The sequence below is a fragment of the Acinonyx jubatus genome, chromosome X, assembly GCF_027475565.1.
Source record: "Acinonyx jubatus isolate Ajub_Pintada_27869175 chromosome X, VMU_Ajub_asm_v1.0, whole genome shotgun sequence".
Classification (NCBI taxonomy): domain Eukaryota; kingdom Metazoa; phylum Chordata; class Mammalia; order Carnivora; family Felidae; genus Acinonyx; species Acinonyx jubatus.
In genome coordinates, this window is record NC_069389.1 from 28,137,139 (window position 1) to 28,164,973 (window position 27,835).

General features: G+C 37.8%; 1 protein-coding gene across 16 annotated transcripts in view; it reads right to left on the minus strand.

Annotated features, from left to right (window-relative positions):
- DMD (dystrophin) overlaps positions 1-27,835 on the minus strand; it is a 2,092,562-nt gene that overhangs the window by 1,892,555 nt on the left and 172,172 nt on the right. The window contains exon 1 of one of the 16 annotated variants that reach the window (XM_053201916.1): positions 10,417-27,661. The exons of the other annotated variants lie outside the window; for them this stretch is intronic. Within the exon in view, the coding sequence (XP_053057891.1) occupies positions 10,417-10,435 (19 nt within the window). The 5' untranslated portion in view covers positions 10,436-27,661. Of the gene's footprint in view, positions 1-10,416; positions 27,662-27,835 lie in introns of those variants that run through there. 16 annotated transcript variants of the gene reach the window in all.

A 27,835-nucleotide genomic window follows, 5' to 3' on the forward strand; every position in this document is an offset into this window, starting at 1 on the left:
GGTATTCCAAAATATGAAACAAAATTATCATTGTTGGAAAAAAAAACCTTCTAGCATCTGTTGCAACACAGAGCTATTATAATGTAATTAGACAGACTACAGACCAGATGCTAAGGAAGCAAAATTTAAAAGATAAAGCATGGTATTATTTTGGTTAATGAATTTAATTCCAAATGTTACAGGAGTGATTCATGGACGTTTTTTTCCCCTAAAGATCGGTTGTCATATATACATAATGCATTTTAACAGTATGTCTATGTAATTAATATATTGCAAAGAGTAAATGATCTCTCACAGAATATTAGCTACTGTAAAATGACACAACTGTAGGTACTCATAGGTAGATGAGTAACTTGCCAAGAGTGATATAATACTCTTTCAATTTATACCTCAAAAGAGCAAGAAATAGATTGTGCTATAAATGGAATATAATTCTATGAGACAGGATCAAAATGAAACATATTTTAGAAATATTTAAAATATAATCATTTTCCTCTAATATTCTCTGTCTTATATTATTGTGTAATGGGAATGGATGCCAAAATAATTCTGAAAAGACCATTTAAATACTACTGCAAGAAATGTGCAGCTAAGAGGGAAAGCCCTTTAGCATGTTCACATTTTATATTTCCATCTACAGTTGCCGCTAGTCCTCATTATTTTGAAAATAAAAATCTCCTGTATGGTAAGCTTGTTAAAATGAGAGCCCAGATCACACCAGAAGAGCATAAATCTGAAACAAACAAACAAAAATAACAGAAGAAGCTGCTAACTCATATTTGTTTTAACAAGTTTACTTTATCATATTCAAAATAAAGTATAGGAGCTATTTTTATGCAAACATAAATAGTACTGTATTTTCATAGGTGTCTAACAATAGGTCACTCAAAAAGTAGGGTCCGTGTTTAATGCTTAAATAACTTACTGTACAAGGGAATAACTTCAATATTCCCAGATTCCAGTTCCCAGGGAAGAATGATCACACCAGGGAGGTACATCGATGTTAACCGTGCTAAACCTGTCAGCTCGGGTCATAAAGTTCTCCTCAAAACTCTGTATCTTCACAGCAACCACTTAGGAAAATTGTACATATCACAGAGCAGAGGACCTCATTTGGATATTTGAGAATCGATCATTTGATAATATACACTTCCAGTTAGCAGGAGCATTGAAAATATGCTGGAAAACACAACCTCAGCATTACCAAAGACTCTATGATGAGGACATGCCTTTTCTCACTTATGCTTATTATTAAATATTTGTTGGATAAATTAATGAAACTCCCACAGAACAACCACATTATTTTTAGCAACAATAACAAATCCATACATAATGAAAGCTCATTCTTCACTTTCTTCTGAGACATTCACTACACATGCATTTAATTGTTCAGGAGTTAAGTGACACAAAGCTCGAATATATTATGCTACAATCAAAGCCAGAAATGACCCAATTGTCCATCACAGAGAAGGGGAAAGAATTTTTCCTTCTAATGAAAGTGGAGCGCAGGGATCCGCTAAACAAAAGGAATTACAGTAGAGTGATGTTCATTCTGGAGACTGTGCCAAAACTATGGATAAATATAAATACATGGTCATTCAAGGAAACACTTCTATGAACACGGTATTAGTCATATAAAGCTTGAAAACATTACCTGTGGCTTAATGTTTTATAAATAATGAATCAAAAACATGGAAAACCTAAAAGACAGCACCTGCTCTCAAGAACTTTATAAAAAATTACAGAAACAAAGAAAATCCACAGGAAATAATTAGCAAGTAATTAAGCTGAGAACTGGGTAAAAATGTGGAACAAAAGTTCACAGAATGAACTGAGATTCGAAGCACTTAGGGAAATTGTCGTGGTAGCTATAATACTAGAATGGATTTTTGAACACGGTAATGCTTTAAAACCAAAATGAAAAGATTCCAGAAAGGGAGAATGAGACTAGCAAGATAAAAGTGAGTAAACTGGCCTATGCAGGACAGAGAATTTTTATGCTGAGAATATAAAGAAAACACACCTCAAACCCTTGAGAGCAAACCGTCAGGGGGCACTGGGGTGGCTCAGTCAGTTAAGCATATGACTCTTTCTTGATTTTGGCTCAGGTCATGATCTCATGATTGGTGAGATCGAGCCCCACATCTGGCTCTGTGCTGGCAGCGCTCAGCCTGCTTGGGATATTCTCTCTCTGCCCCTCAGCTGCTCGCTCTCCCTGTCTCTCAAAATAAATAAACAAACATTAAAAAAAGAGCATACAGTCAGAATGAGAGGATTCATACTGGTCTCAACTTAAAAGAAATTCTGCTAGCTTTGAGAATCATGCAGCTGATCACTAAAGGCCTTGGACCAGGCAGGTTTGTTAGTTATTAAAGACACAGTTATTAAAAGTAACTCATCTTTATTGCTTTTTTTGCACTTAATCTTATTTGATCCCTGAAAGTAGTGACAATAGTCAGGAAAAGATCATTATTGTGTCAGTTTTCATTTGTATTTTTTCCCATTTTGTTGAGGTTTCACTGACATATAACATTGTATAAGTTTAAGGTATACACCATGATGATTTGATACATGTATGTATTGTGAAATGATTAAAACAGTGAGGTTTATAGATCCTTCACCTCACATAGTTACCATTCTGTGTGTGTGTGTGTGGTAAGAACATTTAAGATCTACCCTTTTTTGAATGCAAAGACAGAGGCCCCCTGAAGATTAATGACTGATTTAAAGGCATACAATAAACATGGGCATTGGGGCGCCTCCCACATGTCTTGATTACAAAACCATTACCTACTTCTATAATTTCCTCATGTTATTGAGAAACTGAAACTTTTATCACAAAAACATGTCTAGGATGTCTGGAATCATACCTTAACAGAATATGGAGAAAAAAAAAATCCACTAAAGGATTATCTTAACCTGCTTAAATTTGCAGGTAAAATATCCTTTGTACCATCAAATAATATGGGACCAAACAGAAGCAGAAATGATGAAACAAGCTTACCAGTGAAGACCTGACTACTCTGGAAATTTAGACAATTCAGGTCATTAGTCATGGAGTCCTAAGGGAAAAAAAGTATGCCAGATTCCATAGTAGTAAAGCCAGAAGCTCCCTAATTTACATCCCCTACTTGGCTGAGGATATCAGATGTGTTCGGGTTGGACAAGTTCAAGACTCTTGCTTGAGTAATTTTAAGGAATGTAACACGGTCTGAATAGTAATTGGTTATTTAATAATCCTGCTCGCAGAGCCAGCATAAGCTTGCTTCACTCTTAAGCACAGAATAGGACCAACTGCCTCACTTGGTGCTTGGAAAAGAAACCTTCATCTGCATATAAGCTTTAAAGTCAACCTGACGTGAAATCCTGAAATACATTTTGAAAATGAATGGATTAGTGATAAAATTAATGAGAAAACTCAAGTCTCCAAAATGAAGTATTTTTTTTGGCATGTGATAACCTGATACACTGCCCTCAGAAGCTCCCTGCAATCAGGTCTGCTGAACCATTCCCAGCATAGCCTCTCTTGCATCATAGGTGTTTTATTAACCAAGCCAAACCGGCCATTTGTCCTGGTGTCACCTCATGTTTCAACACTAACTTTCTCCCCATTTATGTCAATCTCCTTATCCACAACAATAAACCCCTTTACCGATTTCAAAGGGCTTCTCACTAAAAGTACTACTAACCAACTACAACTTCTATGTTTGACACTAACTCTAACCCTGTCACCTATGAAGTGCTCATCATCTTTAATCTTAGCATCACTCACTCCTATTTCACACAATCCACTGTGTGATGCCCAGCCTACGTAGACTTGCAAATGACCACTTCTGTGTTCTGTCCAAAGAACAACATCTCAGACCATGCCTATACATGCTTCCACACAATCCAGAGTACTGAATTCTAACTACTGTCTACTTTCTCTCAAGGTCTACTCTTTGCTAGTGAAACATCACAGGATAGAGACATTGAGCTTCAGTAAATTACTATTTGCCTACCATCAACTAACCCCTACTCTTCTCTTCTAATAAACGCATTCAGTGAAAACATGTATTATGCTAAGACAGTGTACCTGACAAGAAGCATCTCACTATATATTCAGTGATGATCAAAGCTGAGAGAGGTTGAGAGAGGAAAGTATTGCTGGCGGACACAATAGCAGAATTGAGTCTGCCATGTGAGAATGAGAACAGGTCAGTGTTGTTGAAGCACAGCAAGGACAGAGAGGCGGAGGAGGAAAAAATCAGATCAGAATCTGATTAATAATAATAATCATTAACCAGAGATGAACACAACCTGGTTCACACTTTTAAATGATCACTATGGATGCATCAAGAAGAAAGGACTAGAATGTGTCAAAAGCACAAGTGGCAAGGGACAAGGTATGGGGGGGGTGTATTGCCATGTTTAGCAGTATCTTAGAATAAAATGAAATCAAAATATACGGATGACATCATGTACTTTCTCTCCTGTTCCATGAGTGTTTTATTCATATATTGTGACATTCTGGCAGGTTTCCTAGAGCAGCTCTTCTAAACCTTCCCAGGGCTTTTCAGGTTCACAAACTGTTTCCTTCTTTTCCACCTCTTGCTCCATATTGATGGATGACTGTGCTTTAGTTACTAAAGAGAGCATAGTTCATCCTGCATGAGCTCCCTCATGCCCCCCCTTCTATCATCTCCACTGCCCTTGCCCTGATTTGTAAGCATGTGAAATAATCTATCTCTAAAACCCTGTGTTCATTTGGATTCTTGCAAAACAGACACTAAGGCAAGGACTTAGGATGCAGATAGCTTTTCTTTCTGATTTCAGAAAGTATACGTGAGAGGGCAAAGAAAGTGAGATTAGGAAGAGGCAGGAGGCAAGAAAGATGTATTAATGAGCAATTAGTAATGGGGGTAACTGGGGCTCAATCCCTCTGGTGGTTCCCTGAGAAGCAGTGTGGACCATGCTTCAGAACTGTCCTGCCAGAGGAAGAGGAGGCTAGGGTGCCTTTCCAAGGATTTTCATCCCCTAGTAGTTAAAGCTTGCTCCTGGCGACATCATCACCCTCCCTCAATAATTCTGGATCACTCCTGTTCCCAGCAGAGCAAGCTGCCGTGGTGCTGGAGTAAGCCCTTGGGCAGAGCAACCGAGCAAGAAACACAAACTCTGGAGATAGTGAGCCAGGAAACACAATGAACGCTGGTGGGGAAGGAAATATGAAGGGCAGTTCCAGGACCATCTGCAAGTTCTTCCCTCATTTAAGACCTTGTTTCTTTCTCAGCTCTACTGAAGCACTCCTGAAGGGACTTATTGTTATGACCTATATAAGGAACCTTATAAATCCTCTAATCCAACCCTCTTAATTGAAGATTTGAAAACTCTTCATTTAATGTTAGGGACACTATTTGCAAACATTTTGCTTGGTCTCTAAAATGTACACTGCATTTTATAGTATTTTATGTATTTTTAGGTTCTCAATAGCATGAACATTAATTCTAATACCTCAGTATCACATTGCCAACTATCAACATGTAGTACCTCCTACTGGTTCACAAACTTTCAAATCTAAGCCAACATCTGTTGAGTTTTATCATCTGTATTCAATACTCAAATGAAAAAAAAAATTGCAGACTTTTAAGAATGGGCTAACTGCAAATATTTGAACCACAAAAGCTATTTAAATTCAGAATCCTCTTTACAGAATATTTTCATTTGGGCTATATATGGCCTCGAGTAGAGTTTTTTTTATTATTGTTTTGTGGTTGGATTTTAAACCAATAGATGTCTTTTCAGGGTCCTGGAAACCTCCAAGGTAAGTGTTTAAAAACTGTGCTTACAGGAATCTATCAGTATTTTGGTAAATAGTATCTGAAACACAACTATAGTTTATTTGAACAGCAGGCTAGTTCACACAGAAATTGTTTTATTCATTGAAGTGACTTCACATGTAGTATACTTTATTTTTAATTTGGTCTAATTAATGATTAACAATTACAATTCCAAAAGGGGTTAAATATATAATCTATTGCATAAATGACACTCTCTACAGTGACGCACATACTTAATAGATATTTTTAACATAATTCACACTAAACTTATTTTTATCAAAAACTTTTAGGTCAAATAATCTAATGCAACTAGCCATGATAGATCATTTCATTATCTTTAATCACATGGCAAGAGTTTTCCTACTTGCTCTTCTTCCAAAGAACTTTTTGTAGACACTGGTGATATTCAATTTTTATTGGAAAGAGATTCATCTAGATTTCCTGAAAATTTTGTGAGCAGGTCAGCACCCCTTTACCATTATTCATTAGGAAGACAGGATGTCTTAACTTTCAAAAAAGAAAAACACATTCAACATACTGTATTTTTAAGAGGATTGAGTTTAAAGGCACTTTTGCAGAGATCCATGCTCAATCTTGGCTTGAGTCAAGTGAGGCGGAACCATTTTTCTGCTTTTGGCACCTGTGAAGCTGCCTAACAAAGTACAAAAAGGTGAGGACCTCCCTCCAGAACTTTCATTTCTCTCCCTTACCTTCTCTTCACCATATTACCAATATCTTTCCTAAAACACAGAGGCTCAGTTTTGCCTGGCTGGGAAAAGAATCCATCTGTTTCAGGTTTTCCCTTCCCCAACTTCCATTTCAATTTCAAGTGGTTGCTAAAATAAAATGCACTGCTGTGTGTGTGTGTGTGTGTGTGTGTGTGTGTGTGTGTGTGTGAAGAGCTAGGATTTGGGCTTGACCAGGAGGAATCTGGGAACTGAAAAGATGAACAGATGACTGTATCCTGAAAAACTCAAATGAGTTTGTCAAATAAATCTAGTATTAATAATAAAAACAAAAAAACCCAAAATGCCTTTTGTTCTCACATTGAGTTAATGATCTAATAGCTACTAGAATAAAATGTCACAGATATTGTTCATTTGCCAAAATAAATGGCATTAAAAACTGAAATAAAAACACCCTCTTTTTTCTCCCTGGGCAAGTTTGCCTGTAGGATTCATTCACAGAGCTGGTTTGTTGAATGCTCCTTACATTTCAGGTGGGATTAAGTGCTCAGGACTCAATGATGACAGCCAAGGGATAGGAGAGACCTAGGAGAGTGTTAGGCTTTTTTTCCCCTAAATTATCCTCTAAAATGCCATTAAAGATGGGTTTATTTTCATAATAAAACCGTAATTTATCATCATAAATATTATCTATTTTAGTAATTCTCAGTTGCTTTGATCATGAATGTCGAAGTGAAAAGTAATAAACTGAGAAGTGAGCCAGGCCAGAATAAATCTCTTGCTATATTATTTGAACATAAAAAATATGGCACATTGCCTTTTAAGCATCACCCTCATTTCATCAATTTGGAATAGTATTGGAATTAAAATAGCATGAAAATGCCATCATAGCTCTGAAGATTTCTGAAGCCTCTATAGGTGGCATGTGATAGGTAAGACTAGACAAAAAGAACACACTCTAAAACTGGAATAAATGGTAATATTTGTTTTCTTGACATATTTTATCAGGAAAATGGAGAGAATGTGTATAATAAACATCTCTACTTTCTTAAAGGCCCCTCACTCTCAACTCTAAGTAACAAACATCTAAATTCCAGTAAAAGTCAACTATCCATATTATACATTTAATCTCAATGTTGTACCCCATTACAACATATCAAAGCTTCTATTTTATAGAAGAAATGGACCAAAACAAATGAGCATGTAACTTAAAAAAAGTAGCAAAGATCACAATTTTGTGAATGTTTCAATTCAGGCATTCCCATCTCAAAAGATGCATTTAAATTTTGTATTAGGCATTTATAATTAAGTAAAATACTCTGTCTTTCCATGGTTTAAGTTTCCCACTTGTGGCTTCAGTCAAGTGAGTTGGAAAACATCTTATTTTTACTGACCCACAAGGGGAGACTGGATGGACAGTATAGACTAAGAGCTTATAAAACATGGATCATATTTTCATTTTGCTAAAAGTATCACAGACTAAATCTTTACTTAGGGAGGTATCTCAGGGAATAAGAATCAAAAGAGTAATTAAAAATGGATTCCTTATATTACATATTTGAGAACTGCTGACCAACTGTTTACTTTAGTAATTTTATTGCTAATTTCTATGGAATAATAATTTTCTCCAAATAGATATTCCATGTTTTAATGTGTTAACCATTACTTTAATAAATGCCTCAGTTTTGTGTGGGATTTGTATTTATTTCCATGTGCTGTGGGAAACTTCTCTCAACAGTGTGTAAAGAGAACATAGGTAACTAGACTAAGAGACAGAAAATAGGTGTTTTGTTTCCAATTGTGAATAGAAGCCAACTTCTTGTTTTCTCTCTATTCATTCAACAGGAAGTTTATTGAGCACGCAATATTGACGTGACACATACATCACAATCCACTATTTCTTGAACTCCTACTTCATGCAATGCATTTATTTCCAAAGTCTTTTGTCCTTTTATTAAAAATGTAACCTTTCAGAGAGCAGAACTTTTTCTTTCTGCTTTTATCTCCCACCAAACTCAGATAACCTAGCCTTCCTTGGCAATTCGCCAGTCTCCCAATTTCCCATGAATCCATTCCCCCTACCTAGAATGTCCTCCAGCTAGATAAATCCTTAGGAGCCAAATTCTTAATCTACCTGAATCCTGGCGATCCTGATTCCTAAATGAGAATCTTCTCATCTTGCCAGTGCTTCTCAAAGGATGGTCCCCACACCAGCAGCATCAGCATCTCCCAGAGACTTTGTCAAATGCAAATTCTTGGGCCACACCTCAGAAATACCGAACCAGAAACTCTGCCAGTGGGGCCCAGCAAGCTGTATTTTAACAGACTCTCCAAGGGATTCTGATGCCCTCCCAAGGCAGGGAGAATCACTGCTCTAGTCTACCTTCTTCCAGAATTTTTCTGAATATCAAAGGGGAAAAATTATGTCATGGCGTTCTGAAGGAAACGGATAAATAAACCAAGGACTATGTAAGCATAATTTATTAAATAGGTCAAGGATTGTTTTTAACTTATTTTTCTGTTTCTCTATTTCCTCTGTAGTTTGTACATGCACTTAAAGATAATCTCAGCAATGTCAGCAAGCTTGGTGGCATAGTTCAAGCTGTGAGGGTTCAATAAATAGGTCGGTAAACATTGCAAATCAACACAGCTTTTGATGAAATGTCAAGCAAGACAGAGCTTAGCTATATTCGGCTCAGCTGGAATTCATAAACCATTAACTGGCCTCTGTACTTCCAGGACAATCTGCCTGATGAACAAAACACAAATAGAAAAATAATAGAAAAAAAATCTTTACAAAAAGAGGAGTAAAAGGCAATTTTTAAGTGAGAAATGGCAACCACTTAGTTCAGAGCAAATGATAGACAAGTCTTGCAAAAGTGGGTAGCTTTTCTTACCAATCAAGTTATGGGACAGATGGGGATCAAAATATACTTTTAACTTTGGGTTTTTTTCTTAATATATATTCATAATATTAAAAAGGCTTCTTAATCCTGTTTTTTTTTTTTTAGCTCTGCCCTGCCCCCAAAACTAGACATTCTCCTTCCTAAGGAGAGAAAAACCTGTCAGAGGAGATATGAATTTTAAGAAAATGGCCCAAATTTAGGATTAATGTACATTTAATATACGGTTTGTCTCTACTGAAATCTTTCCTTATTTAAAATTTTAGGATACCTTAAAAGAGTTAAAAACATCACAGATACGATTAATCCTAACTCTTTTATAGTTTACTTAAGAAGTAGGATGTAGCAGTAAATATATAGCCTTTAAAATCATTCTTAAATATTTCAGGCAATTAGGCGGCCTAGAATCATTGTTTACAAACGGGAGCCCAGTTTGCTTCCTAATAAGCTGTGAATATCTGATCACGTCTAAGTTACTCTCCACAACAATCCTTATTATTTTCCTTTTCTTTGACAAAAAGAAATTTCTTGAAACTCTATACACTTTCAAGAATTTATATAAACACTTCACGTAAGTTTTCTAATACGTCCATGGATTTAGTCTAGGTCCTTAGAAACTGCATTTGAAGTAGAAATATTACTGTTTATCGACTCAGGTCTGGGTCATGAATTTTTTTTTTCTTGTCACTTCATATCAGAACTAATTTTAGATTCCTGAAGGGCAAGTTCATAAAAGTCATAACCCAAAAAGTAGAACCTGGGCTCCCTGTTATTTCAGTGCTTCGCATTATCCTATAGGTCGTTGAGGTCCAACCTCTTCCCTCCTTTTCTCACAGCAAAAGTCCCAATTTAACTTTTAGAGGAAGCCATATGGAAGGAGAGAGATCCAAATTTACCCTAGAGGCTGCAAACTGACCAAGGAGTCACCTCTGGGGAAGCCTGCTCCCGAATGCTTGTGGCATTTATCATTCTTCTGAATGGCTGTGGCATTTATCTGCAGCTTTTACTCACCAGATGAGACCTCAGACATTTCAAATTCTGCGGTGGCTTGCTACACCTTCATAGGAAAGCTTTTCGCTGATTTCCCTGTTGGTACTTTTCTCCTACACATTCTATGGGGTCTGATAAACCTGGAGGTAGAGTCATAGCCCAGCACAGATAAAGCAGGTACCTATTCTCTGACCAGCTTCACCAAAGCAGACAAACACATTATCTTTTTGCACCTGTTTCTTCCACTCCGCTTGCCATGCAAAGTGAGGTGATCTTTGCAGATTCACAGGGAACGTTTTGCAAACACTCCCCTCTCACAGCAATGGTTTCTTCCCTCACAGGCTCAATCTACCTGATTACGTTCCCTTCTAATCAGTAACCTCAGTTTCTGTAGTAATAAGTGTGCCGGCTGCTTTATATAGGCTTTCTTGGAGAGTGCAGCAGAAACCAGAGATCAGAATTAAAGGAGCTGATTATTATGAGGACACCTGTATTTTTGTCTAGCCTTCATGTGAACTCGACAGTGCACTCGTTTATGCAAACATGTTATGAAAGAGCAGCAGAAAGCAGGACGCACACAGAAGAGCCTGGACCGGTAAAGTTGTGCACCTGTGAGATGCTGCTAGGAGGGTAGAAAATAACTCCAATCATGTCCAGTGGTGCTCAAAATGCATTTGAACTTCCTCTGAAAGTATCAAAATACAAGCACTTTATATCCAGATACCTTCTTCCAGACCTACTTTTAAAAATCAATTCTACAATCTGAAACAGACTCACACTGCACACAAGCCACAGTGCACAAGTTAATACCCAAAGCAAATGGAGATTACTGAAGATTGAAGCAAAAATCCATGCGTGTAAACCCTGGTTTTTAAATAAAAGGAATAATATGAGGAACTTACTTGAGATTGTATTGGAAGTGAAACCTTGAATCCCACTTCTCGCAAGTACAGAATTGTGCCAGCCTTGAGTAATGACTGTTTACCCAGAGCATAAGACTGAAGTGGATTTTCAGATTAAAAATAAAACTCTTAAGTATGTCAATCCCCATCTGATCAAAGCACATAAACTAATTTTTTCAAGTGCTTCATTAACAATATACCCCAGGAAAAGCTGTGTTTCTCTCGGTTTTCTAATTTAAAGAGTAACTTGTCAAAATGCTTGAGGTCCATGTAATGAAACCTGGAAAAATAGGGCTGTTTCTATTTCACGTAGTAGATTCAGGGCCCGACTCAAGGCCTGGCAGGTGACAAGTGTTCATTTAAAGTGAACAAAAGCATATAACATCAAGTGTCATCGTCACTGCTATTTATATTTTAAATGGCAAAGTTCTGTATTTCCTTTATTTTTTTATATTTGTTTATTTTTGAGAGAGAGAGAGAGAGAGGGAGAGAGCGAGCGCAGGGGAGGGGCAGAGAGACAGGGGGACACAGAATCCGAAAGAGGCTTCAGGCTCTGAGCTGTCAGCACAGAGCCCGACGCAGGGCTCAAGCTCATGAGCCGGAGATCATGACCTGAGCCAATGTTGGACGCTCAACCGACTGAGTCGCCCAGACGCCCCTGTACTTCTTCATTTTTATTTAAAAAAAATTTTAATGTTTACTTATTTTCGAGAGAGATGAAGACAGAATGTGAGTGGGTTAGGGGCAGAGAGAGAAGGAGACACAGAATCCAAATCCGGCTCCAGGCTCTGAGCTGTCAGCACAGAGCCCGACGCAAGGCTCGAACTCACGAGCTGCGAGATCATGACATGAGCCAAAGTCAGACGTTCAACCAACTGAGCCACCCAGGTGCCCCTGTACTTCATTTTTAAATAAGCCCAGGCTTTAAATTGACCTGGCTTCCAAAAAAAATTAAATGCTACTGTTTTCTTTACCATAAAATATTCCGCCATGACAACCACGTGCTATGATGGGAACATGTTAAAATGTGAGTGATTGTTTTTTTCCTTGTTCCTTTTTCTACTCTCAATTTCCAGATGTGGAAATTTCACTTGGAGAGAACATGAGGTGTTGGTGGGGAAAAGCTCATTAATCGTACCGTAACCCCTTGCCTACAAAAGAATACTGCATCCAAGTTACAGAAGAACTAAAGAAACCTTGTAGAATGAGTATATAATTAGCAATGGTGCTAAGTGAATGGAAATGGAGGTTGCTTCACTTAATTCACTGCAATCATCACTCACTGTCGTCCTGCTTGGAAAGATTAGTTGAGGGTATTTCTTTGGCAGTACCCCATTAGACACTTCAACTTCTATCTAAACGTGAAAACGATTATACTAGAAAGGCAGTACGTTAATACCCTTCCGATCAGACAGAAACTTTACTGAACAAGTCAGTTCCATGTCTGAGTTCAGGGAGAACAGGAAAAATGAGAAAATATTTTGTGGGACAAAAGTTAGAGAAATTAAGAAAAAAAGTAATTATGGAAGTCAGTGGCTTGAAGAGAAAAGCAAAGGAACCCTGTATAGGAGTTTCTCTAAAGAAACTAGCTCTTGGTCAAGGAGGAGAGAAAGAGCAGATCAAGATCTAACAGAGAAAATTAAAGGTAACACAGTATGAATAGGTGGCACTGTATGATTAACTTGGTCAAAAATGCACAACAATGCAGGGTGCCCGAGGTACCTTCAAGGACACTGTGGTTAAGGATCGCTTTCCTGTGATTTATTTTTTTTTTCCAGAAGACAACACTTGTGTCTGGGAAACACTTATTCTTTTGAATTAATGAAAATCACCTTGCACGCACCCCTACAAAGAACCTTCACGAATACAAGAATAGGAATGCCTTGGATGGGAGCACTGAAAGTGTTTTGCTCTGCCCGACTCTCTCGCCTGGTAGGTCTCAAAAGGTAATGTGCATCAACACTCACCTGAGCGCCTTGGTAAATGGCGGCTATGGAATCAGTAATTTTAGGTGAGCCTTGAGATTCTGCATTTCCGACATGCTTCCTGATGGTATTCCTGCTGCTGGGTGTTGAATTATGCACACACTGGGTAGCAAGGCCCTAGAAGAGTGTTTCTAAAACTTTGCTGATATGAGAACCACCTGGGCACTTTTCCACCCTCCCAAGGCCCAAGCTGCACTTCATCTTGTTCAGAATCTCTGGTGTGAGACTCCAGTGATTTTATGATGCAGCCAAGAATGGGGATCTGCCCACAGACCGGCTGGTCTCACAAGAGTTGTGCATCAGAATCAAGCGAAGAGATCATACAAAACAAAGCCCAAGTTCCTTAAAGTAAGGATAAGACTGGGGCCTCTGCATGCTTAAGTAGTTCCCCAGGTGATTCTGCTCTCTAACCAAGTTTGAGAACCACTCTCTAGTCCATCCTCTGTGAAATCAACCAGCCGTGTGCTACCATGAACATTTTCAACTTTGATGAGACACGTTCCTAGCTAAAAATTCCTGAGCCTCTCAAACCACAACATCCCCATCCACGGACATATTAAACACACACACACACACACACACACACTCACTTCACACACTCATTCTCTCTTTCTCTCTCTCATGGTAATCAGTGTCCTCGTTATACATTCAAGGCTTTTTTTTTTTTAAGTTGTTTTTCTTCTTATTATAGTCAGGTGCACCTTATATCTATTACTTTGTCAGTACTTTAGTGGAATGCATCCAAGTTATAGGATGTGAGCTTTATGCACAAGGTAGCTACATAATTAAAAGTAATCTATTTTGAAAAAGAATATGGTAGTAAGTTGAAATGAATGCACCAAAAAAATGGTCCCTGAGCTCAATAATAGCCGCACAATGTATCACCCTGTGGTTAAAACCCACTTCAGAAATGATTCTCAACTCTTCTTCAAGGGCCAGAGAAGATGAGGGTCATTTTGACTAGTGACACATTTTTGCCTTCAGGGGAGTTTTAGCACGAGTGCTGTCACATTGTATCTCGTTAAACATTTTTGTTGGCGGTGAAGGGAAAATGTGAGCATTATTAGAAATGTAATTAGTGGACTACAAATTTTACTTCCTTACAGCTTCGAAGAGCACATAGTTATATGAAAATTCTGTTCAATATTTCTCTTACCATTATTTTAGAATGCCAAGCTGTTAGTTTCAATGAGGCCTGCCAGGGCCATTGGTGACAGCTCTGGGTATCGCGTCGTGCACAATAGTGCTTGAGAAAAGATGAGTAGGGGCTGAATACGGTATCCTGTATCAAATCCACTCCCCCATCCTTGTGAACTTGGCATCAGACATACTGTGCATTCTCAAAAAACTGGTTCCCCTAAGGTTTGGGAGGCAGTGCTCCTTTGTCTCATTTTCAGAGCACCACATAAGCTAGAGCTCTGGGGATAGCATGCTACAATGGAGAATGTTCGGGGCTGCAGGTGGAAGGCATCAGGAACTAACTGTATAACCCAAGGCAACTTATTTAAACTTTCAGCATCGCTGGCCCTTCCATCTAAAAAACAGTACGGCAACATGCCCACAGAGACTCAAAGCAGATCAAGGAGTGCTCGAGTTCCAATTCTACTAGGCACTAACTGCATACACCGGGCCTGTCATTTAAGCCACGATTTTATTATCTGTAAAATGGGCATAATATTAATTCCAGCTTCCTAGGGGTATTGTTTGGACTAAGGGCAACGTGATTAGCACAGCCCCTGATGTGGAGCTAGTGCTAAACACATAGTATCTGCTGTTTATCAACAACAATAAGATGGTAATAACTCACATTTCCCGAGGCTTTGGAGGAAATGAAATCAAATGATGCATACAAAATAAAACTCTGAACTGAAAAACACATAATGGCGTTGGAGATGGGGTTGCTTCCTTTTAATAATGTAGTTTTTCCATAGCCTAATTTTAAAGAGATAGTAGTGGTAAGTAACCAAGGAATACAGCTGTCAAAGATCTGGCTGCAATAAGTGTTCTGAGAGGCAAGATGGCTGTTGAGAGTTAGAGGCAACCTTAATGCCTATATATGGTAGTAAGAACCTAAACGTCCAATACATCAGGGAACAGTGGGGACTCTGAATGCACGGGTCTAAAACTAGAACTTCAATAACCTGGTCATGTGCTGAATAAATCGGGAGTAATCCCATTAAATCTTTGTCTCTGGAGTTATTATTCCCACTAATCACATTTTTAAAACTACCATCCTGAAAATCTTGTTTCCTGAAGTCACCTCCAAGTAGCAGTAAGCTACTCCCATCTCCTATTACACAAAGAAAAATGAGACCAGCATGTAAACACATTACCCAACACAGTGCCTGAAAGTGCAGGCCGGGAGGCATTATAGCTCAAGGAAGTCACTTTCAAATAAGAGGTTACAGAGCTTTCTCTGCCAGGATCCCAGCCCTAATTGTTCTGCAGTAACCTTGGAAAGGTATACTTTTATGCAAACTGTGCTATGATTTCAGCTTATCTCCCAGGGAAGAAGTTTAGTTTTAGTTGTTCACTTCATGGAAAGTCAAGTCCTTCCCCACCACTTCAGCCAGCTTCTTTATAGTCCCGGTAATCACAATGCAGTGGAGAGTGTATGCATCTATGTTTACGTTAAGATTTTAAGCACAATTCTTCAGGGCCAATTTATTTCTTAATATTGTTTGTTTCCTTTGACTCCATGTCTTTCCCATGGACCTACAGCAAGTTTAAAGAAAAAATCAGGTAACAATACACTGACTATCACAGGAGTATTCGCCTTTAGAAGTCAAGGAGGATAAAAAATCATTCTGGTTGTTTATTGTGGATGATCAGTGATAGCTTTCACATCTAATGACCAAAAACAATCATTTTAGGGTTGGAATTGTGTATAAGGAAATTTTGCACAGAAGTCTCACCACATGGAATCTTTCCAAGTATTAAGTTTTCATATAAACGTGAACATCTGGAAGAACTTGAGCCAACTTGGGAGCTGTTATTTCACTCAGCCTCCTTCATCAAACGGAGCTCCAATCGACCTTCCCTTAGCTTTAAGCTTTTCTCAATGAACTGAGTAATGGAATCTTGAGGGACACCTTTAAATCCAGCAGTAGAAGCAAAAACCTTCCCCACTGATAAGCAAAAGGATATTTCTGGCAACAAAACCCATCAACTATAGGAGGTATATATCTAACTCAGCCGGCCTTCAATTAAATGCTAGTCAGTAACCCCTGAAGGCAACACCAAGGGCTTAGAGTAAAATAAAAAGACTACAGAAATACTGCAGAAGATCCAGTCTTAAAGAATGGTCTGCTTACCACTTGGCCCTAAGAGCAGGTGGAAATTTCTTACTACATTCAAAACCCCAATACTTCTATGGCCTGGGAAAAACTATTTAGCAAACCCATTAATTTATAACCAGTGCTGTTAGCCAACAGAACTGCTTCTTCTACTTATAATCACCATTGGTTAATGGCATGCCCATGTATTACACTACCGATATAAGGACAGTGTAAGACATGCTATTTAACATCAAGAGATCCTCAGAAATGATCAAATCAACCCAGTTAAGTAGGTACAGCCCCAGTCTTCGCAAATACTCCCATGTCTATAATGCTATCATATTTATCTTCTTAAAACACTCATTTCCTCTTACCACCTACACTTGTTATTATAACCATAACCCTTGATAGGACTTTTTCATCCATTGCCAGAATTTTATTACCTGCCATTCATTCCTCAGTACACCTATCTGGATTTGGCTTAAAGACACTGCTTTAGGGGCACCTGGGTGGCTCAGTCGGTTAAGCGTATAACTTCGGCTCAGGTCATGATCTCATGGTCCATGACTTTGAGCCCCATGATATCATGGTCCATGAGTTTGAGCCCCTTGTCGAGCTCTGTGCTGACAGCTCACAGCCTGGAGCCTGCTTTGGATTCTGTGTCTCCCATTCTCTCTGCCTCTCCCCCACTCACATTCTCTCTCACTCTCTCAATAATAAATAAACACTAAAAAATTATTTTAAACACACTGCTTTCCAGGGATCTCCTTCCATTAGATTATAACATATTTAGGAACAGAAAGACTGGCATTATAATTTTCTATTCCCTTTTGCCTCCTAGCATCGTTCATGGGACAAGTTGTTGCACAGAAAATACTTATTGTATGTTTCATACTGCTATGTACACCGCTGGGGTCCAAGACCTGCTTATTTAAATAAATATTCAAGTCACCAAAAAGTGGTACACCTGATCAGAATTTTTGCAAAATATGCTAGATTATTTCCATAGTGAAAGACAGGAAGCAAACTAAATCTCCATCAAATAGGACTTAAAACAATTCTAGTACATGGAATGGATAGATTTATAGTCAGCCAACAAAAATCATACTCTTATAGAGTATTAAAAGCATTGGAGGGGCGCCTGGGTGGCTCAGTCAGTTGAGCATCCGACTTCGGCTCAGGTCATGATCTCGGGGACCGTGACTTCAAGTCCCGCGTCGGGCTCTGTGCTGACAGCTCAGAGCCTGGAGCCTGTTTCAGATTCTGTGTCTCCCTCTCTCTCTGACCCTCCCCCATTCATGCTCTGTCTCTGTCTTTCTCAAAAAATAAACATTAAAAAAAAACATGGGAAGAAACATGTGCTATATTAAGTGAGTTAACGCAGCTTAACAAAATTGTGTGCATGTGATAATACTAAAAAGGCATTACTTCTTAGTGGTTAAAAACCTGGGCTCTGAGCCTGACTGCCTGGTTAGAATCCTGGGTCCATTCCTTACTATAACAGTGATCGTGAACGAGGTACTGCACTTTGTTATTGCACCCATTTCCTCATTTAAAATATGATATAATCACAGTACTTAGATCCTAAGATTGTTGTGAGCCATAACTGGTAATATTTAACATAGAAAGTCATTCAAATTGCTTGGTGCATATAAAATGTTCAATAAACATTCGTTATCATTATACAGTTGTCAACAGAACTGTATAAAGCAAACAGTTAACACTGGTTATTCCTGAATCGTAAACTTTCAGACAACTCTTATTTTCACTGTCTTCTTCTGCAGTCTACTTTGGACAGCGAGCATACATTACTTCATATGGTAAAAAAGAAAGTTATTTCTGGTTCCTTTTAAAATATATAAAATGCTTGCTGAAGATAACATAGGTAAAATGCATACACAGGGAAGCATACTGGGGGTGCTGAAAACAACAACTATTGGCATGAGAAGCATCTTGTTGCCTGTCAAATAGTACAGGTAGTTCAACTATGTTCTATTGCACTAAGAATAAGAATTTCCAAGTTCTTTCATGTAAACTTGCACCACTAAAGAAAAAAAACCTGTAAAAATCTATTATTATTATTTTTTTAATTTTAGAGAGTGAGAGAGTGGAGTGGGGGAAGACAGGCGGAGAGGGGAGAGAGAAGAGAGAAGAGAGAAGAGAGGAGAGAAGAGAGAGGAGAGAGGAGAGAGAAGACAGAGAGAAAGAGCGAATCTCAAGCAGGCTTCATGCCCAGCACGGAGCCCAGCATGGGGGTTCAATCCCATTACCCTGGGATCATGACCTAAGCTGAAATCAAGAGTCAGACGTTGAACTGACTGAGCCACCCACGTGCCCTCTTTACTATAATTCTTAACCTCATAAATTACACGAAAGGACTTTGAGAGAGATTGCTGCCTCCTTCCTTAAGGTTCATAAGAAGTAGGGTTTGTGCTATTTTTCAGTTCGCTGTCATGAGTATTGCTTTAAATGAGCATGAGAACTGTTAGCCTAATAGAATGAGATACTGAAAAACATCATCAGAAATACTTAAGCATAAAATAGGGTTTTTTTTAGTGATAGGGGAGGATGACAGGAAGAGTGAGGACACTTGAGATTCCAGCCCTACATTTTACTAGAAGACAGATGAAAAGGTGAAATGTGAGATATAAGAAAGCTTGATGTAATATTGTACCATTAAAACTCAATGATTAAAAAAACAATTATTATTTCAACATTTGTGGCAAGTCTGTTCTTAGCATCCAAGTATGCCCAGGTGAAATTAGTTTCTTCATATATCTATCAGAACATTTCTTATTTATTATTTTTTGGGAGCTACTTTGTTTTGATGAGTATCTTTCAGGGAAAAAAAAAGTGCCTTCCACCTCTTCCTAATTCTAGCAATGCCTGTATATAGTATGTGTTTGATAAATGCTTGATGAATAATATATATTCAGCAAGTCAGGCAAAAAGGAATGATTTTCTTTTGCAGTGAACTAAGAGAGAGACAGGACTGAAAAAATGTGGACATGAGGAAGGAGAGAAAGTGAATGAACAGAACAGAATGATGTCAGGACTTTTTTTTCATCACCAGCAATAACTCTAATCCCTATGTCGTACCATCAATGAATGCACTATGTTATGCTCATATGAAAAGTTGATTTCCAAAGCATCAACACCGTGAACATCATTCAGATTGTCCTTAATAGGTGACAGGTAGTATTGTGATTTTCATGTATTTTTCTCACTCCTCACAGCAACCCTAGGAAGTAGGCACTATTATTAACTGCGTTTTACAAATGAAGAAACTAAGGAGAAGAGGTTAAGTGATCCACCCTAGAGCACAGAGATAAGATGAAAAGGAGTTGAATTTCAAAATCAGAAGGTTCGGCTTTGAGTCTGTCCTTTTAACCACTATATTCTGGAACGCTTATTCTACATTCCCTCCATTTATATATGCATTAACCCCCTATCTCTTTACTAAAGTCCCCTGAGCTAGATAAAATAACTGTTACTGTTACCTATTTGAAAGGGAGAAACATCAGACAGAGGTGACATGGCCTGCACACTCAGCAATTTATTGGCAGCAAACCTTCTTTTGGGATTAATTGATGTTCTGATGGCACTCTCATTGTCCTGTTCCTAATTTCCAGGCTCGTGGGTGATTTCCCAGGAACAAGCTTTATAGCTGGAAGGAGACATAAACAACCCAGCAGTTTCAATCACAGGCGCAATGCTCAATGATGTTGCTACTTCTTTCTGAATTCATCTCTTTTAATTTTTTTTCCATTCCTTAATGCATTCTAATTCCACTTATTTTTTTTTAGGAGAAAAGTATGTATTCTCTGCCTCAGAGAAAAGTCATCAGCTTCCTTTTCTTTTCACCCTGTAACAGATCACTGGCCTCTTAAGGCCTCCTTTGTGAGCATTCTCCACCCCTTCTTATAGCCACTCTTCACCAATTTTACTGGTACTCATAACATATCCCGCCCCCTCCCCTTTCTTGCTGGCTTCTGGCATCGCTTTGTTGCTATTTCTTGTTCTTTGATGTTTCCCATATCTAACTGTTCTGATTCTCTCCTCTGCTTTCTGTCACATTTATCCCTCTGCTATTATTTGTTTCACATTTGGAAGGCTGACAACTAAAGGGACAGTATCATCCCTCATTGTGCTTCTCTGGCTTGCTTGTGAAATCACAAGCAACCTCCTTCCCACATACAATTCCTAGTCTGAGTTGGAAGATAAATAGCCATTAGGGAAGCACATACTTTGTATGAACGGGAATCTTTGGGATCCCAGCTTCTGCCTGTGCCTTTCAGCTTTTTACAGATAGTGGTTCAGTTCAACTTTTGAAAGGGTCAAACAAGAGCCTTATGTACCACATTTCTGCTATCAGTAGTTAAGAGCTACTGCTCGGTATTTCAAGCGTCGTGGATCCATTCTTGAGTCAGAGGTCACTCATTTCATTAATCAGGTTTTGGGATGGTGTCCTGAAATGGTATGCAGTGTCTGTGAATTCTAAGTGGGTTTTTCCACAAATATATTGCCAATATATATGGGAAGTAGTAATTTGCCTCTAATATTATTAGTGTTAGTCTCAATATGTTAGATTGTTTTTGTAAGGGAGAGTGCAGAGTTTGAGCTTCTGTCTTAATCAGAGGTTGAAAAGAGAAAAAAGGGATAGCTTTTCAAGTGGGCTTTCTAGGTTCTTCTGAACACTGCAGAGATGTTCAGGACAAAGAAAATGTTGCTATTTTCCAAGGTATCTTTCAGACACTAATTTGGACATAAAATTTTAGCAGAAAGAAGGTAGGATTTATTCAGACATTTGGATATTTTCCTCATTTCAGACAGTAGCTACTATGACTTTAGACAAATCACTCTACTATCTTGTGAGCCTCAGTTTTCTGATCTATAAAATAAGGGTTTGGACTCCACAGCTTTTAAGGTCCCATCTACATTTAGCACTCTATGATTTATAACCATTTACTGCTACAACACTGGCCCTGTGAAACGCACACTTATATAATTACAAAGATGAACACTCATGACTCCATTTAGTAGATTTCCCTGACACAATGGTTGTACTGTACCGCTAATGGGTACTTTCCCCTGAAAGAAGTAAGCTATCCTACAAACACTAATGGAAATGACCCCAAAAGGTTTTCCAATAGGAATTCAGGAAACTTGACAAATAAAAAAACAACAATAAAAATCAAACAAAAACTAGCTGTGGCATACACACAGAATATATCTACACCAAGTTCTGATTTGCTAGCGGTTCCCTCATCTCAAATTATTTATATCAGTAACTGGAGATACAGCTTTATCTCTAGACACTGATCTCTTTCCCCCAAGGAAGCGGTAATAGTAAATGTAAAGTATCATGTGATGCTCTCTATGTCCTGTACACCTTTTAAGAGATATAAATCTTTCCAACAAACCTACAAAGTAAGCATATCATTACTCACTTTAAAAATAAAGAGGGGCAGAAAGAATCTAAGTAACTTGTCCAAGGCTACAGTTATTAAATAGCAGTGTTGAGATTTGAACTCAGCACTATCTCCAGAATCTATGCATCCAAAAACTCCCTTTTCTAACATGGTTGTGTTCATCTATTTGCTTCTTTGCTTATCTACTATGAGATTAACAGCATGATTCAGCAGAAGACCCGTTGGAGTCAGGAATACAGCCCCAGGTTACAGGGGAGGGCAACCTGTCAGTGTAACGTCACAACTGGTCAAACATTTAACATTTTGTTTTATGTTTATTTATTTTTGAGAGAGGGAAAGAGACAGAGTGTGAGTGGAGGAGGGGCGGGCGGGGGGAGAGACTGAAGCTGAAGCAGGCTCCAGGCTCCACGCTATCAGCACAGAGCCCGATGTGTGGCTCAAACCCATGAACCATGAGATCATGACCTGAGCCCAAGTTGAACGCTTAACCTACTAAGCCACCCAGGCGCCCTTGGTCAAACATTTTAAATGAATGTTTACCTATTTCCTAATATTCTCTCCAAATATATACCTTGCTATATGTCTGAACCAAATGGGGCTGGCTTGTGCACCGAGAACGCCAAACTGCTACCACAGATAAAGAGCACAATTGGGGATTGGCCGTGTAGTATGACAGTTTAAAAATTTTTAATATCTGGTTTTCAGATGATAGGAAGAACTTCAAACAAGTTTAAGAGTCTTGATGACATTCAGTCTGATTGGAGAGGTGGTACTGCACAAAGGAGAAGCAAGAGAAACCCACTAGTCAGATCTCCTAAGTTGGGGGACACTGTATTCATGTCTTATCACACACCCAGGTAAAATCCGAAAGGCTCACAAGCTCCACAAAGAACTAGCTGGTCCCTAGGGTACTAAAACAAGCAAGCAGGAAATCCACTAAATCAATTCAGCGAGTGTCACTGAAACAGCACACATCCCCCCAAAAGTGATGCACAACACAGGAAATCTACTGCCATGACAACACAGCATTTAATTACCTAACAGTAACTAAGTACCTACAATCTCATGTTGCACATCCAAATCTGCACACACACATTTCACCCCAAGAAGAGAAATTTGCCAAAAGTGAAATGCCTAAACTCTTTTTAGAGATTACTTTTGCTAAGGTGAAATCTGGTCAGAAAATAAAAATGTAGGCCTTTACATCGGTGAAAATGCTAACTCATCATTTTTCACCCCAGATGGTCAGGACTGCAGTGATTCAAGCAGTGCGACATCATCCAAAGTCATGTAGCACAGCAGAGAGCTTTGGTGTGAAAGAGACCATACACAAGTTGTTGTTTTTTTTAATTACATAACTACTTCTTGAATACTCCTCTCGCCCCACCACACATCAATCATCTACATAGTTCACAGCATCTCCCAAAGAAATGTAACTGCACTCTGGATTGCTTAATTTGCCACCTTTCAAAGATAAGTTTAATGGAATTAAGTTAACCACAAAGATTATTACAAATTGAAAGCTGTATCCTGAGATGTCTGAGGCAATTTAGTGCATTTCAATAAATATGAGGTTGGCAAACATAAAAGGAAAATTTATGGTACTAATTTAAACAGTATCTTTCCACATCTCTTGTGCATGCTACGGCATAACCCTTGATGTTTGTCAACTCACAAATATTGTTGAAAGGAAAGATTGGGGGCCCCAACTTTTGTAGAGAAATTGGAGTCAAATGCTCAATATAATACTGAAAACATAATATGAAATGAAACTCTTTTCCAAGTGATTCAGCTATGAAATATTTTAAAATATCAATAGAGGGAAAGCATATAAATAGAAGTTAATCACAAAACAAGTAACATAATAGTGATTATTTTTATTATCATGATAATTATCAAGGTCAGGTTTACAAAACCAAATTTTTTAATTTTTTTTTTACTATTTTAGTAGAGAGATATTTTTTCTTTATACTTTTATATATTTTAACAAGAACACAATATCAGCTTGATTTTTAAATTAAAACTATCTTTCTGTCATCATTAGAATTTTATAAAGGGAAAGGTAGTGATGGTGATGATTATATTATTACCAATACTGCCTATCACAGAAACTGTACTCAGTACTTTTCTTACAGCATCTTATGAAGTAATTATTAGTATGACAATTTTATGTGTAAGGAAATTGAATCCTAGAAAGTTTAATGAACTAGTTTAAGTTCCTACTGCTAGAAAGTAAGGGAAAGTTTAAATTTACATTATTCCAAAGCTTATTCTAAGCTTCCTCTTTTGACTGCAGCATTATGTTATTTTCCTATATTTAGAGAATACTAAGATACCGTGTGTAAAACCTAGAAGTCCTTTTATGCCTTCTGTTAAGAGCGCTGATGATAACCTTAGCAAGAAAACTATTGCCAAAGTCCTTATGATGGTTTTAATAAAAGCGAAAAGGTCTTTGATACTTTCCTATTACTTAGTGTGTCACGTTTTGTCTATATCCATGATCTATATACAGGCTTTTAGACAATTAACCAATTGAGAGAAAGTTTCTTTTTCGTACTTTTTACTCCTCCTAACTTTATACACATTTCTCCCGATAACGTGAAGAACAAGAACCAATGAAGATACAAAAAAATAAATAAATAAATAAAATAAGGATACCAGTTTAAAAAAAAAGTAAGAAAATGCATTCTGACTCCAAAACCAATTAATATGAAGACTAGAGTAAGTCCAAAATCCCATGACATGGAATTTTTTAAAAAATGATGAAGGTATGAGCAGTTTGTTTTCTATTACATAATTCTTTTTTGTTACCAGTGGAAAACTCACCATTTCTTTCCTCACAGATTAAGAAAGAGTGGGTTTTCCAGAAGCCCAAGGTACCACTGTAAGTGCTCTAAATCTATTTTATTTTATTTCATTTTATTTTATGTTTACTTATTTTTTTTCTTTTTTTTTTTTGAGACAGAGAGAGACAGAGCATGAACGGGGAAGGGTCAGAGAGAGAGGGAGACACAGAATCTGAAGCAGGCTCCAGGCTCTGAGAGTCAGCACAGAGCCCGACGCAGGGCTCGAACTCATAGACTGAGAGATTGTGACCTGAGCCGAAGTCGAATGCCTAACCGACTGAGCCACCCAGCTGCCCCATTTTAAATCTGTTTTAAATTTGCTCATGATTGGGCCAGTCTATATGTTATTGACAAACTAATAGAGTAGTAATATTTATTTACTTCCTATCATGAATTAGACACTACACTAAGAAGTATTAACGGGATTTTTTAAACCTCACGTCAATTCTCCATACTATTATTCATTTCATATATGAGAAAATCTGCAAAGTATCCTTCGAGGTTAACTTGCCAACTATGGCCCTAGCCCTCCTGCATTTCTCTCTCTCTCTCTTTTGTGGCCTCCTTAAACACATGAAGGCAGCCATGTTTCTGGGTCTTTGTACTAGTTATTCCGTCCTTCTGGAATGCTCTTTCCTAGGCTTGAGAAGACTGGTTCATTCTAGACAATCATATCTTAGGTGATATATCTGAGCAAAGCCTTTTTTCAGCAAAGCCTTCTGAAACTAGAGTAACCATCCAATCACCCACTGTGTTTTATCTTCAGTGAAGCACTTATTATAAGATCTGGGTTTTTTTTTAATTTATAATACGTACTTCATTGAGAATTTATATATATGTGAGATATAAAATATATATGACATGTTATTATATTGTACATAATACATATTATCATACATATTATAGTGTATATTATATACGTAGAGTGTGCTTAACATGCCAGGTATTGTGTAAACCGATTAAAAAAACACTATTCCAAAATTTACTTGTCTCTCTAGCCTTCTCATTTAATTTTTAGAAGGTTTTCAATACAGCATGATTACTACACCATAAAATTCATTCTTTTAAAGTGTGCACAAGTCAGTGACATTTAGTACATTCACAGTGTGGTGCAACTCTCACCACTAAAGCAAAACATATTTATCAATTTGACAAAGAAACCTCATACCCATTACCAGTCTTGCTCCATTCTTCGCTTCCCTAGACCCTGAAAGCTACTCACCTATTCTATACCTGTACTGATTTGCCTATTCTAGGCATTTCATATAAATCTCATGCGTATTAAAACTTCATCAATTGAGAGTATTAACACTCAATTTTGTATTTTAATAAAAATTATCTAATATGTATTGAACATGTAAGGGTTGGAAGCCTTTCGAAGCACTTGTTTTTCTTTAGCTGTTAAAAAAATGAATCCATTTAGCACTCATTTATGATAAAATGATTAGAATAATTTAACAAGAGGTGAAGTAAACAAGTATCTACCAAAAATATTTTTTTTAATTTTAAGAGACTTTATTTTTTAAGCCTTTTCAAGCCTTTTAACGGACTTAATTTTATCTTTTTCACTTTAGTTTTAAGTTCATAGCAAAAATGAGAAGTACAGAGAGTTCCCACATACCCTCTGAGCCCACACATGCATAGCCTCTCCCGTGGTCAAATCCCCCATTAGAATAGTACATTTGTTACTAGTGATAAACCTACACTGACACATCATCATCACCCAATGTGCATTGTTCATCTTAACGTCCACTCGTGCTCTTGTACATTTTATGGGTTTGGATAGATGCATAATGACATATATCCATCATCATAATACCATAGAGAGTATTTTTGCTGTCCTAAAAGTCCTCTGTGCTCCACATATTCATCCCCCTCTCCCTAATTCCTGGTAACCTGCGATCTTTTTACTCTCTGCAGAGCTTTGCCTTTTCCCAAAGGTCATATAGTTGAAACCAAATAATATGTAGTCTTTTCAGATTGGCTTCTTTCACTTGGTAATATGCATTTAAGATTCCTCCATGTTGTTTCATGGCTTGTTTTTTTTGTTTTCTTTTTTAGCACTAAATAATATTCCATTATCTCAACAGCTTATTTATCCATTCACTCCCTCACTGAAGGACCTGTTGGTTGCTTGTAAGTTTTGGCAATTGTGAATAAAGCTGCTATAAACATCCATGTTGAGGTTTTTGCGTGGAATAAATTTTCAAACCTTTTGGGTAAATACCAAGGAGTGCTACTGTTGTACGGTAAGAATATGTTTGGTAAAAAGTGCCAAATTGTTTTCCCAAGCAGCTGCACCATTTTACATTCCCACCGGTAGGGAATCAGAGTTCCTGCAGTTCCATATCCTCCCCAGCATTTGGTGGTGTCAGTGTTTTAGATTTTGGCCATTCTAAAAGGTGTGTAGTGGGATCTCATTTTTTAAAATTTTTGTTTCCCTGATGACATATGTGTATTTGTCATCTGTGGATCCTCTTTGGCGGGTGTCTGTTAAGGTCTTTGGCCCATTTTTAAATTGGGTTGTTTATTTACAAAGCACTTTTCATGCATTAGTTCATGTGATCCTTGTAATAAATGTAGAGGTTAATTACCATTAATATCCATCTACAGATGCTGGTGGAAAAACTAAGGCAAATGAGTTTAAGAACTGCCAGGACCACAAAGTTAAAAATGTAGGCATCAGGATTTAAACGTAGGTCCTGATCATAGGTATAATTTGAATGGTAAGTTACTTTTGTCGCTGTGTCTCTCTTGCTCTTGTTAGCTGTTACTGTTTTTAGTAGTGGAGTCAGATGCTCACTGCAGCCTTTACTAATGGTATTTGGGCATAGAAAATTAACATTAATTCCACAAGCAGAAATAGTTCTACCTTTACATGAGTAAGGAATATAAGGGACAGCAAGGCACATATTATTTTATTGAACACAAATTAATAAACCGTAAAATGTTCATTTTGTCTGTCTCCTTTCTCTTATCCATAATTTCCCTGGCTAT